The following is a 13,265-nucleotide window of genomic DNA, read 5'->3' on the forward strand; positions in this document are numbered from 1 at the left end:
TAGTGGAGAAAGGAGGAGAAAACGGCCTCCTCCAACCTGGCTCATTATTGGCAGGCCGTGGGGAAAGAAGGGGTCACCAACTCCAGCCGTTTGAGCCCAGCCTGCCACCTGGGTCTAGCATTTGAGAATGAAGCCAGGCATCCCGCGGCCTGTCCTATCCCTAGCTCCCCGGGGACAGGCCTGGGCAATCTCTGGAAAGAGCACGGTGTATTCTGCTAACCACTCAAGCTCCTGGTCTGTGCTTGCTCCCTCCACAGTTCAAACTTCCCAAAGAGTACAGCTGGCCTGAAAAGAAGCTGAAGGTCTCCATCCTGCCTGATGTGGTGTTCGACAGTCCACTACACTAGCCTGGGCTGGGCCCTGCAGGGGCCAGCAGGGAGCCCAGCTGCTCCCCAGTGACTTCCAGTGTAACAGTTGTGTCAACGAGATCCCCACAAATAAAAGGACAAGTGTGAGGAAGACTGCGCAGCGCCACCCCGCAGCCCACTGGGGTGCCATGCACAGGCCACAGGCCCCCCACCTCACCTCCAGCTCAGGGGCCGCACCCCCCGCTGGCTAAGCCTTGTGACCCATCAGGCCAGTGAGTGGGCAAATGCGGACCCTCCCTGCCTGCAGCCCACACAGATTCTGGTTTGAGGTTTGACTCTGGACCCTGGCTGTGCCCCTAGGTGGAGACAGCCCTCTTTCTCACCTACCCACTGCCGCACAGCCCAGCAGGAGGGAGGTGGACAGCCAGGTGCAGAGCGAGTGGATGCACTTCCCAGCTCATCTCTGGAAGCCTTTGCTACTCAAGCTCCTCTGGCCGCGGAACAATTCCTCTGATCATGTTTGGTTTTCTTCTTCCTTATTTTATTTTGTAGAAACCGGGTGGTATTTTATTGCTCTGCAAAGATGTCCAGAAGCCATGTATATAATGTTTTTTAAACAGAACTTCATTCCCCGTTGAACTTTCGCATTCTCTGACAGAGGCCTAGGGCTGTATCTCTCCCTGGGCTGCCACCAGAGAAGGTGCTTGGTGTTCGCCTGCCAGCCCAGAGCCCTGGAGGAGCCGGCTGCACAGAGAGGCTTTTCTTCCCAGCTGGGCCTGGTGGAGCCCGGGGCAGGGGGAGAGTAGAGACACTCCCTTGTGCAGCTTTGAGCCTAGATTAGCTGGGGCCAGGGAGGGGTGCTACTGTTTTCCAAGTGAATGGGTCTCAAAGACTTGGTGACCCTAGCCTCATCTTCTAGGCCTTTTCCACCCAACCAGGCCTACCTGGGAGAGGGTGAGGTTCAGCATGTCACACACCATCCCCACTGTCACTCAGGGCCTGGGTCTCCAGCTCTGTAACCAGTTCTGTCCCATTTCCTCAGTCCCTGGGCCTCCCAGCCTTCAGGCTGTAGGGCTGCCTTACTAAAACTGAAAAATCCACCTCTTAACATCTCTTTCACTTTGGTTTTGCTAACACTGCTGTCTGCCGCCCTCCCATCCTCCCTGTATCCATTCATGCCCTATCTTTCATTCTCCACTCCTCATCCCGTCTCCTTTCTGGCATCCTGGCCTCTCGTGGTCCTCAGCCCCTCACCCCCAGTACTGCAGATCTCGCAGTTTGCCTTCCAGAAGCCAGCCTATCTCTAGCCCATGGTTTTGGAGTTTCTCTCGGGTTATCTCCCACTCCTGACCTGGAACCAGCAAGCCCCTTTCCTGCCTTCTTACCCCCAACTCTAGGGACGGGACTATTATAATACTTCAAGATCACTCTTTACACCTCTTCAAAGCAAAGTCATGACCATGCAGGGCTCCTCATTGCTCCCATCTGCCTCTGCTGCACACACAGGCACCACCAGGAATGCCACAGGAGTGCCCACAGGGTGCAGGACTCCGCTGATGAGAGATCCAGCCAAAGAGCTGCCCCCAGGGGTGTGAGGGCACCAGCTGGGTTCTCCAGGGAGCAGGAGTTGGACCTCCATGGAGCCACTAGGCCTGGCCTCCTCTACACATCCCCAGGGCTATCTGGTTAATTCCATCAAGCTCAGAGTTACAAGGCATATCAGCCTGGAGTATTTGGGAGAGACTGGCTCCAGGTCCCCGCCAGCCAAGATGCAAGCCACTCGGGACCTGATGTCGGCAGCTGTGCCTCTACTGCCCTGAGGACTTACCAGAGGGAGCCCTACTGGCCTTCCCCCACCACAGCAGCCCTGCCTGTGAAGCTCTTGTTTCTGACATTTCACAGGCAGAGAGGTGCCATCAGTTCACCTCCATTCCTTGCCACCATGACCAGCCTCTCCCTGAATTCTCTCTTGCTCGGGACCTGCCTGAGGGCTTCCTGCTGCAGTTCACCCTGCTTCCATCTGCTGGGTGCCTCCATCATTGGTTGGGTGGGGATGGGGCATTTTCTGAGCTAAGCTTTGTCATTAGTTTGTGAAGCACCTGGTCAGCAACTTGCCCCAGGCCTGGAGGGTCTTTGTGGACTGAAGGTAGACACCAGCCAGCACGGTGGCCCTGTTCTGGGGGAGCAGGGTAAGGCAGGAGGAAGTGGGTGAGCTCCGAGATGATAAGCACATGAAGCCTGTGGCCCCTTTGTACCCGCAATATGTCAGGAGCCTCACGCTCACCCAAGATCCTACAGGGGCCAGAATCCATCTCACCGGCTCTGAGGGCAGGACAGGGCATCACACATCTCTGACCAGGCCGCCTTTCCTATGGGCATTGGTGCCTCCCAGAGGTTTCTTGGGCTGCTGGCTGGTGAGAGAGGACCCTTAAAGAAGATCAAGCCAAGCTGACCTTGGACCCTGTCCAGCACAGCTTCTGGCACAGGATGCTTGGTGAATGTACCCTTTCTTTCCCTCCCTGCAGCTCTGTGGGAGCCCCTGACCTTGTAGTGGGTGGAGGAGGTAAGGGGCCTCCCTCCCTAAATCTGCCTCTTCTGCAAGCTACTTGGAGACTTGCCTAGTCCTACCCATCCCTCCAGGTCCCTGGTGCTAGAGCTTCTAAGAAGGGCCTTTCCCTTTGCTGTTTGCCTGTTATATAAGGCAGGCTCCTGTGGCTCCGCTGGCTCAGTGTGGGCTGCAGGAGGACTGCAGACTCAGCTGCAATTCTGAGGGGGGTTTGGGAGGCTTGTGCGAGGTCTCAGGCCTGTCTGGGGAGCTGGTGCCTCTTCCTGCCCGTATCTTTCTCTTCCAAGGGCAGTGCTCCAAGGCAGGGACTGGAGAAGCCGAGGGGAGAGTCTAAAAGGGCTAGAGCATTTTTAAAAATAGACACAGGGTCTTGGGACTGGGGTTTCGGATTGAGTTGCAAGCAGGGAGAAAACCTGAAGGTCGGTGCCCCTATGGGGCTGACCAGTAGAGAATTTCCTTTACTGTATTTTTGTATCTGGTCTTCCCTCTCTGGCTTCTAGGACGTCCATGCCAGGTGAGGTGCCTGGGTCCCTGTTACAAGTCAGGAGCCCTGTAGGGAGACCCTTCCTTTTGTACAAGTACCTGAATGCTGCGACAAGCAGATTTTTGTAAAATTTTATATTAGTTTTTAATGTCACTGGCGACTCGGTTCCTGGGGCTGCAGCCAGCCTGGGACTTTTGTAAGAATTTTTGGGTGACTCACTTAGATGTCGTTTCCTTCTTGTCCCCTCTTCCTCTCTGTAATCTAAGTGCATTAAACATCTTTGCAGAAGTGCCTGGGTTGTGTGCTCATTTCTGGCTGCCTGGAGCAGTGGAGGCGGAAGCCCGGGGCCCTGGCAGAGGGAGTGGGTTGTACTTAGCCACTTAGAAGCCAGGATGGAGGGAGGCCCCCAGGATTGTTGTCGAGAGTAGAGGAGGTGCCAGAGAGTGGGATCACACAGCTGGTGGCTCTTCCGTCATGAAGAAATGACCTTGCAGGGACAGGCTCTCCCTCACTGGTCCTGAATTCCTTTAAGGTCAAGGGTATAGGAGCCAGGAGCAGTCTGGGGAGATGAGGCGGTGGGAAAGACCCTCTCCCTGCCACTTCATCCCTCTTCTACCCTCCTCTCACCAAAAACCCCTTTTACCTTAGGAAGAGGGGCCCGGACAGGTGAGGAGGGCAGGCCCTCCTCATCTCCTTTGGAGTCCTTGCCCCGGCTTCCAGCTCCTCTCACATTACATCTCAATTCCACCTCCTAATCCAGGGCCCAGGGGCAGGATCCAGATAGAAGGGCAATTCAGAACTGGTGGCACCCACTGGGTGACACAGAGGCCAGCCCACCTGCCCTAGCAACTCCACTGGGCCTGGCAGTGGAGGGAGGTATCAGGTATATCTTCCTTTCCCGGACTGCCCAGCTCCTGCCTCTCCAGGGCTGGGGGGCAGCAAAACAGCCCAACGCCCAGTGTGGGGAGGCACTGTGCTGGGGGAGAAAGCACTAGTCTGGCAGGCAGGATGAGGGCTGCACCCAGACAGAGTTCTTGGAAGCTGTGACCACCTGGGCCCTCACATATTCATTCCCTTCTGGTTTTCTATCCTGGATAGTGGCAGGGGATTTGGCTGGGGCTGGGGGCTGGGGCGGAGGTCCTAGGACATCATAAGCAAGAGAGAGGGGGTGTCAGCTCCTATGAGGGGGCTCTTATGTCCTGTCCCTTCTGTGAGACCTAGCCATGTGGGGGGCCTTTGCTGAGAGGTCCACACTCCTTCCCCTTTGCTGAGAGGTCCACACTCCTTCCCCTGCAGCCTCTTACTGAACTCTCCAATGGAGCAGTGCAGCAGGTCCTGTCTGGGACCCTCCAGCCCCTTTTCTCCCCGGAGACTGGGGGCTGGGGGAGGTATCCTCATCTGACTTTAGCCTACAAGGACACACTATCAGGGTAAAGTTCTTGCCCCAGAGAATGCAGAATAGCAAGATCCTCTGCTTAGGTGGTTCTGCAAGATACCAGGCTGATGCTGTTTCTGGAAAGAGAAGGACTCCTGGGCCTAGGGCAGAGACCCTAGCCCTAGAATTAGGGAGGAGAGAGATCTGCCATGCCATCTGTAATATCTCCTCCAGAAAGTCCTGTGCCTTCCTCCCAGGTGTCTGCTTTGCCTCATCTGGGGGTGCTGGGGGCCCTGGGGAGGGAGTCCCACAGGCTTCAGGGGGGCCGAGGAGCCTGAGAGGTTTGCCAAACTGGCCTGACCAGAAGAAGAATGCAAGCTACAAGTGACTCAACCCAGCCTGCCAGGCACTGAGGCAGTGGCAGGGTGCAAGGGGGTAGGTGGTGGGAAGGCCAGGGTGGCGTGATTTGCTGCACAGAAGGGGGAAGCCTGCAGGGGCAGGTCTGGATGTGGTCTGAGAGGGGCAGCCATCTCCAGGCCCCTTCCAGGGGACATGGTGGGACTGACCCGTTCCCTCCTTTCCTCCTTATTGCCAACAAGTCTGGGAGGTGAGGGCAGCATGGGGGAAGAAGCAGCTGACTGCTGGTGGGTGTCCATGGCTTGAAAGAGCATAACTCTCCAAGTAACTCGTAGGACGAGGGAGACTTTGAGGGGGTTATGATGAGAGTAGTGGTCTTACTGGGGCCAGAGAACTGGTCTTACTGGGGCAGAGACCCTCTTCCTTGTTTTTTCAATTTCACCCACCCCCACCCCACACCCATTTCAGTACCACAAGAGCACTGCAAGGACGGAGAATGGAGCTTTTGGGTCTTAACCTTTACAAGACAGATGAAGGCCAACCATGCATTGTCGAGCCTCTACAATAACACTGTGGCAACGAACTAGAAAACATTCCGTTGTTCTTTCAACAAGTGTGTGCCAGGCACTCTGTTATATACTGGGACGCTGGACTCAGGCCCTGCCTTAAGAGGCTCGGAGTGTGGTGAGGGGAAATAGACAAGGAAACAGATACTTATGAGGAAGAACCATCAAAGAGGAAGGCAGTAAGCTGCTTCCTGTCCTACCCCAGCTCCACCACTTATCAGGGTGACTTCAGACAGGTGCCTAACCCAATCTGGGGAGATTCAAAAAGACTCCCTGAAGAAGTGACATCTAAGCTAAAACCTAAAGGATGCTTAAGGATGAGTTGAGCAAAACAAGGGGAAACTTTACTTTCATAAGCTCTCCAGGCAGTCAAAACAACAAGGGTAGAAGCCTTAAAACTGCTTGGGAACTAGAGTGCAAATTGCCTGGAGTATATGGTGTAAGGCATCAAACTTTCATTTTAGGATTATCTCCTTGTCTGCTGGACGGAGCATGTTTTGAAAGGGAGTAAGAATGAAGGCAAGGTGACCAGTGATGTTTGGATTAGGTTAGAAGCAGTAGGGATGGAGATAATGGGATTCATTTATTGATTCGACAAATATTTATTGGGGATCTACAATGTGCTAGGTCCCATTCTAGGCACCAGGGATATAGCATTAAAGAAAATATCTCCTTTGACAGATCTTACTTTTTTTTTTTTTTGAGACAGAGTCTCACTCTGTCGCCCAGGCTGGAGTGTGGTGGCGCGATCTCAGCTCATTGCAACCTCCCAGGCTGGAGTGCAGTGGCGCGATCTTGATTCACTGTAACCTCCGCCTCCAGGGTTCAAGAGATTCTCCTGCCTCAGCTTCCCGAATAGCTGGGACTACAGGCACGCGCCACCACACCCAGCTAATTTTTTATTTTTAGTAGAGACAGGGTTTCACCACGTTGGCCAGGCTGGTCTCGAACTCCTGACCTCAGGTGATCCACCTGCCTCGGCCTCCCAAAGTGCTGGGATTACAGGCATGAGCCACCACGCCTGGCCTCACAGATCTTACATTTTAATGATGGGCGACAGATAATAATTTCTTTTTCTTTTTTTTGAGATGGAGATTCGCTCTTATTGCCCAGGCTGGAGTGCAGTGGCGCAATCTCGGCTTACTGCAACCTCCGCCTCCCAGGTTCACACAGTTCTGCCACCTCAGCCTCCCGAGTAGCTGGGATTACAGGTGCCTGCCACCACGCCCAGCTAATTTTTGTACTTCTAGTAGAGATGGGGTTTCACTACGTTGGCCAAGCTGGTCTTGAACTCCTGACCTCAGGTGATCCACCCGCCTTGGACTCCCAAAGTGGTGGGATTACAGGTGTGAGCCACCATGCCCGATCAGATAATAATTTTCAAAAGGAGGATATATCTTACATAGAGACCCATGCTATGGAGAAACAGAGGAGGAGGGATAGTGGGGCTGGAAGGAGGGATGCATTTTAAATAGAGAAGTCAGGGAAGACGTCACAGCATAGGTGACATTTGAACAAAGGATAAGGATCTCAATTACTGGAAGAAGTGTGCCATACGGCTATCTGGGGGAAGATGGGTCAGGGAAACTGAAAAGCACCTGCAAAGGATGAGGGAGTTAAGAAGAAACACACCGGGAGTCTTTGAGGAGCACCAGGGAAGCCAGTGTGGGTGCAGCAGAGTGGGAGAAGAGAAGGCTAGAAAATTATGCAGAGGCCAGACTGTGCAGGACCTCGGAGGGAATTCTAAAACTTTCACCTTTATTCTGGTTGAATTGAGAAGGCATTGGAAGATTTTGAGCAGAGGAGTGACATTTTCTGATATATATATGTTATATATATATTTTATAATTATTTTATATATATTTTATAATTTATTTTATAATTATATATTTATATATTAAATATAATTAAATATAATTATATAAATATATATATAATATATTATCCCAAAGTGCTGGGATTATAGGCATGAGCCACCATGCCCGGCCATTCTGACTTATGTTTTTAAAAAACTGGCCAGGGCCTGGTGTGCTGGCTCACATCTGTAATCCCAGCACTCTGAGTCCAAGGTGGGCAGATCACTTGAGGCCAGGAGTTCGAAAACAGCTTGGCCAACATGGCAAAACCCAGTCTCTACTAAAGATACAAAAATCAGCTGGGTGTGGTGGTGCACACCTGTAATCCCAGCTACTTGGGAGGCTGAGGCAGGAGAATCGCTTGAACCCAGGAGACAGAGGTTACAATGAGCCAAGATCGTACCACAAAAAAGATTACCCAGGCTACTACATTGAGAATTTACTCCAGGAGTTAAGGGCAGAAGCATGGAAACCAGTTAGGATACACTGAAATAATCTAGGCAAGAGATTATGGTGAAGTAATGGAGAGGTTAAGAAGTAGTCAAGATTTGCTGGATGGACACAGTGGCTCACACCTGTAATCCCAGCACTTTGGGAGGCCAAGGCAGGTGGATCACTTGAGCTCAGTAGTTCAAGACCAGCCTGGGCAACATATCAAGACTCCATCTCTACAAAAAGTACAAAAATTGGGTGTGGTGGCACACACCTGTAGTCCCAGCCACTCTGGAGGCTGAGGCAGGAAATCACTTCAGGCCAGGAGGCAGACATTGCAGTGAGCCATGATCACACCATTGTACTCCAGCCTGGGCACTACAGAGAGACCCTGTCTCAAAAAACAACAACAACAACAACAACAAAAAATTCAGATCTGTTGAAGGGTTGGTTCACCGAAAAGCAGAATACGGCAGCAGGAACAGGTTTAAGAGGGAGCAGAGATTAGTATCCTTTTGGACATGCTGAGTTTGAGATGTTTGTTCTAACTCCACATGAGGATGTCATGTGAGCAATAGATATACAAGTGGATGATCTGAGAGATTTAAGAGAAGGATCTATAGGACCGGATACCTGATTGAATGGATAAGGGGTGAGGGAGGGCAGTAAGGGACAGACAGCTGTCAAGGTTGTCTTCTTCATCCTCAGCTTGGTAATACATTTTTGAAGTCCAGGCACGGTGGCTCACGTCTGTAATCCCAGCACTTTGGGAGGCCGAGGCAGGCAGATCACCTGAGGTGAGGAGTTGGAGATTAGCCTGGCTAACATGGGCAAAACCTTGTCTCTACCAAAAATACAAAAATTAGCCGGGTGTGGTGGCGCGCACCTGTATTCCCAGATATTTGGGAGGCTGAGGCAGGAGAATCGCTTTAACTTGGGAGGCAGAGGTTGCAGCGCACCACTAGCACTCCAGCCTGAGTGACAGAGCAAGACTGTCTCAAAAAAAAAAAACAAAAAAAACAAGTTGTTGATAGGTCCACCAACTGAGATGGGGAATGCAGGAGGAAGAACAGGCTGGAATGTGAAGATAATGAGTTTGGCTTCCAATACATTGAATTCAAGGTGCCTGTGGGACATCTGTGCAGACAGCATAGCTAGTTACACAGATCTGCAACCAGGAGGTGAGGATTTAGCCTGGAGATACTGACTGGGGAGTCATCAGTATGTAGAGGGTAATAAAGCTCAGGAGTAAATGAGATAGCCCCAGGGTGTAGATTGGTAAGAGAAGAGGATGGAAAGCAGAACTCTGAAGACTGCCAACATTTATGAGATGGAAATTGGAGACATCTATGATTAGAAGATAAGAAGAAAACGAGAAGCATATGATATCTTACAAGTTAAGGGGAGTGTTCAAAAAAGACAAGAAGTGAGGAATTGTTTAGATTGTTTATCCTGAAGGTCACTGGTGAGGAGGTCAGAAAGGGCCCTCCAACTGCTTCCAAGCTAGACCTTCTTTCTTTGCACCATCCTTACAGCATGGAATTGAGGATTAGGGCTTAGAAGCCACTTTCTCCTTGTTTGTTCATTCATTCATTCACATATTCACTTGCCCTGCATACAACCCCCCATATGAAGAGATACAAAGCACTAAAGACAGGCTCTGTCATCAGAGGATCAGGGACCCAGGGGTCATCCTGAACTGGATTTCAGTCTCGGTTCTACCATTTAGAACATAATCTTTGATGATTCCAAAATCCCTATCTCCATGACAAATATCCCCACTGGCCCTGTATATACAATTGTCTCCTCAATATTTCCACTGGGATACGAGCCAACTCAACTTAGAAAATCCCTTTACTCACCAGTCTGGGCAACATGGTGAAACCCTCGCTCTACAAAAAAATACAAAAATTTAGCTGGGCTGTTTTGTGAGCTTGTAGTCCTAGCTACTCAGGAGGCTGAGGAGGTAGGATCACCTGAGCCTGGGAAGTTGAGGCTGCAGTGAGCCATGATTGCGCCACTGCACACTCAAGCCAGGGCAACAGGGTGAAACCCTGTCTCAAAAAAAAAAAAAAAAGAAAGAAAAGAAAAGAGAAAATAGAGAAGAAAAGAAAATACCCTTACTCAAATAATCTAATCCTGTTCAATTTTCCCCTTTTTAGTAAATGGTGCTACCATCAGCCTTTTGTTGAGATCCAAATCCTAGGATTCATTTTAAAAACATTTCTGGAGGATAGAAGGGAAAAATATAGAGAGAGTATAAATATTATAGAATAGCCTGGCACGGAGGCTCACGCCTGTAACCCTAGCACTTTGGGAGGCCAAGGCAGGTGGATTATCTGAGGTCAGGAGTTTGAGACCAGCCTTACCAATATAGTGAAACCTTGTCTCTACTAAAAATACAAAATTAGCCAAGTGTGGTGGCGCGTGCCTGTAATCCCAGCTACTTAGGAGGCTGAGGCAGGAGAATCACTTGAACCCTGGAGGTGGAGGTTGCAGTGAGCCGAGATCGTGCCATTGCACTCCAGTCCGGGCAACAAGAGTGAAACTCGTCTCAAAAAACAATAATTATAGTATATATAATATATGGTATAGTATATATATGCTATATTATAGTATACATATGGTATGGCATATATAACATATGGTATAGTATATATAATATACACTATAAATACATATAATACATATATTTATACTATATACTTATCACCATATACAGTATATCCGATACTAGATATAATATGTACTATATATAATAGTATACTATACTTAGTGTACTTATAATATATAGTATCTTATAATATACTATCCTCATATAGCACACTTATAATAAGCGTATTATTATATAATATATAATAGATATATAAGGAAGGCCCTGTGTGTTCTGGCCCCTACCTTTCTTCCTGGACACACGGCCTTCTTTCTGTCCTGGAACCTGCCTGTTCTACTGCTTTTGCATTTGTATTTTCTTCTGACTGGATCGCTCCTCCCCCAGGTTTCACCTATCTGACTCTTCGTGTGCATTCAGGTCCCAGCTCAAATGTCACTTTTTCAGAAAGCCTTTGTGTGAGCCTGTTATTCTCTATCATGTAAATTGTCCTACGTATATTTACGTTAAATTTTTTGTACGTTTTTCTGGGAATTCTCAGGGCCTAGAAAAATCTTTTGTTAAAGATTTATTGACTGACCATTGACCTTGGCAGATTTCTGCAGTTCTTTAAGCCATGGTTTCCTTATTAATAGAGGAATAAATGCCTATCTTGCTAGGTAGATTAAAGTGCCAGGGATGAAGGTAAAAGTATTAAGGACATCGGGAAATCTTCCCCACACTGAACCTTTGCATTTCCCTGCTCAGTTCCACCGGACTGCTCCTTTCCCTCTGGGTAAAAAGAGCTACGGGTCTTCACTTCAGGCCCAGGAAGAGGTGGTCCCACTACGCCGTGGCATCATCGCTTTTTTAACAAGCGCGGAAAACCCCCTCCCATCCCAATGTTTAAGGTACCGAAGTTTGTGAGAGTCACGTGAGACTCTCGGGTCTGCTCCGCCTTAGAGAGGTGGAGCCTCAGCTTGTGGGCCAATAGCAGGAGCAGCCTCCGGAACAGCCCCAACGCGACAGGGAAAGGGGGAGGAGCCGGGCGCCGGGCCCTGTAACAGTACTTCCGGAAAGCACGCCCCGCCCCTTCACCCCCACCGCGCCCGTTTCTTTCGCCAGTGCTGGGTGGGCCGAACCGGCGGGTGCTGATTAAAGGCGCCGCCTGCCGCTTTCTCCTCGCCCCCTAGTGCCGCAGCTCTCCGCCCCCTTCCCGAGTAGTGGGACCGGCCTTGATGTAGGGACACCATCCCCCCCCGTCTCCTTCCGCCCCAGCCCGGGAACTCGGCTCGCTGCAGCCCCTGGCCCTCCCGCTTCCCCACCCTGCCTGCCCCGCTCTGCTCCGAACCCATTGTATACGGCCGGCTGCGGACTCCCAGGCCGGGCCGTGGCGGGGGCGCCGGGACCTCCGAGTGCCCCTCCGGCTGGTCCCGTGGGCCGCGGCATCTCCGCCGTCCGCCTTCCTCTTGGCGGCGGCGGCGAGGGCGCCCTTTCCTCCCCGCGCGGGTGACGGGGACGCACCCCCATCCCGCGGCGCCCCTTCCCGGGGGGAGAGCCGGGCCCGAGCAAGTCGAGGCAGGAAAGGGCAGCCGCGGACTGCCCGGCCCGCCGATCGTTTTTATTATCGAGATTATTATTAAAACGGGGCGGGGACCCCAGGACGCGGGGGAGGGGCTGGATACGCAGGTATTTTTATTAAACAGATTATTCCTGAAATAATAATATGCGCAAGATGGCTGAAGGTGGCTGTGATGAGAGTGTTGGGGTTGGGATTTTTTTCTTCCTCTTTTTTCTTTTTTGATCTGAGGATAAAGCTGTGAGACGATAGCCGCTGCGGAGACCCTGCCCGAAGCGCCCTCCCCTCCCTTGAGAAGCCGCGGGCAGACAGACGGACCTCGGACCGAGCAACGGGCGCGGGCCCGCCCCGGACGCGTCGCCTGGGCAGCAGCCGGGGACCGCGGGCGCTTGCCTTTCTGCCGACTTCTTCCAATTCTCATCTTTTTTTATTTTTTGGACAGGACCGGGGTGGGTGGAGCAGAGGTGGAGAGAAATCGGGACTTGGCATTTTCTCCCTCTCTCTCTCCTAATTTGTTGGAGGCCGCCAGCCCTCCCCTTGGAAAAAAAAAATCCCACCAAAAAAAAAAAAAAAATCAGGAGCCAGAGGACGCCGCGGGCCCCTCAGCGAGCGCGCCCAGACCCCGGTCGCCGCCGCGGAGCCCAAGATGGCTGGGCGCTGAGGGAGGCGGCTCGGCCCGGCCCCGCCGCCGCAGGCTGGCTCCGACCGCAGCCCCGAGCCTTCCAGGCCCGAGCAGAGGCCGAGAAGAAAAGAAAGTGGGGGGGAGGGGGCCGGGGGGGCGAAGGGGGAGGGCCGGGGGAGGGGAGGGGAGGGCCGGGAGCCGAGCCTCCTGTTCATTAGCAGTTGAGAAAAATTCCTTTCTAGTTTGATCAATCCTTGTTTTCCTCGGCAGAGCCCGGGCGCCCGCCCAGCGCGGAGACGGGCGCGCGGGGTCTCTCCGCGGCGGGGGCGCCGGGCCTCGGGGGAGCGCAGAAGTAGCCGCCCGGGGGTCAGGCCGGAGCGCCGCCGGGGCTTCTCCCTCCCTCCCTCGCCGGTTGCCTTTTTTTCCACTTCTCTCCCTCCCCCTTCCGTTTCTATTTGTGAAGGGAGGAGGAAGGCAGAGGCGGGCTGGTGTCTCTGGCCGGGGACTGGAATTTCATCTGAATGACTGCC

General features: G+C 52.1%; 2 protein-coding genes across 7 annotated transcripts in view; one reads left to right on the plus strand and one right to left on the minus strand.

The window, feature by feature from the left end:
- The window catches only part of SUFU (SUFU negative regulator of hedgehog signaling), a 132,760-nt gene extending 129,114 nt beyond the window's left edge, over window positions 1-3,646 (plus strand). For all 6 annotated transcript variants that reach the window (XM_054521624.2, XM_054521625.2, XM_009245754.4 and 3 more), the window contains one exon: window positions 258-3,646. In XM_054521624.2, coding sequence (XP_054377599.1) covers window positions 258-347 — 90 coding nt within the window. In that variant the 3' untranslated portion in view covers window positions 348-3,646. The remainder of the gene's footprint in view (window positions 1-257) is intronic.
- Window positions 3,647-10,825: 7,179 nt separating this feature from the next.
- LOC134762075 (uncharacterized) lies at window positions 10,826-12,534 on the minus strand. The gene has a single exon (XM_063727719.1). It carries the CDS (start codon window positions 12,532-12,534, stop codon window positions 11,629-11,631), a length of 906 nt encoding a protein of 301 aa, XP_063583789.1. The 3' UTR covers window positions 10,826-11,628.
- Between the last annotated feature and the right edge of the window lie 731 nt (window positions 12,535-13,265).

This window comes from Pongo abelii, chromosome 8, assembly GCF_028885655.2.
Source record: "Pongo abelii isolate AG06213 chromosome 8, NHGRI_mPonAbe1-v2.0_pri, whole genome shotgun sequence".
In the NCBI taxonomy this organism is placed as follows: domain Eukaryota; kingdom Metazoa; phylum Chordata; class Mammalia; order Primates; family Hominidae; genus Pongo; species Pongo abelii.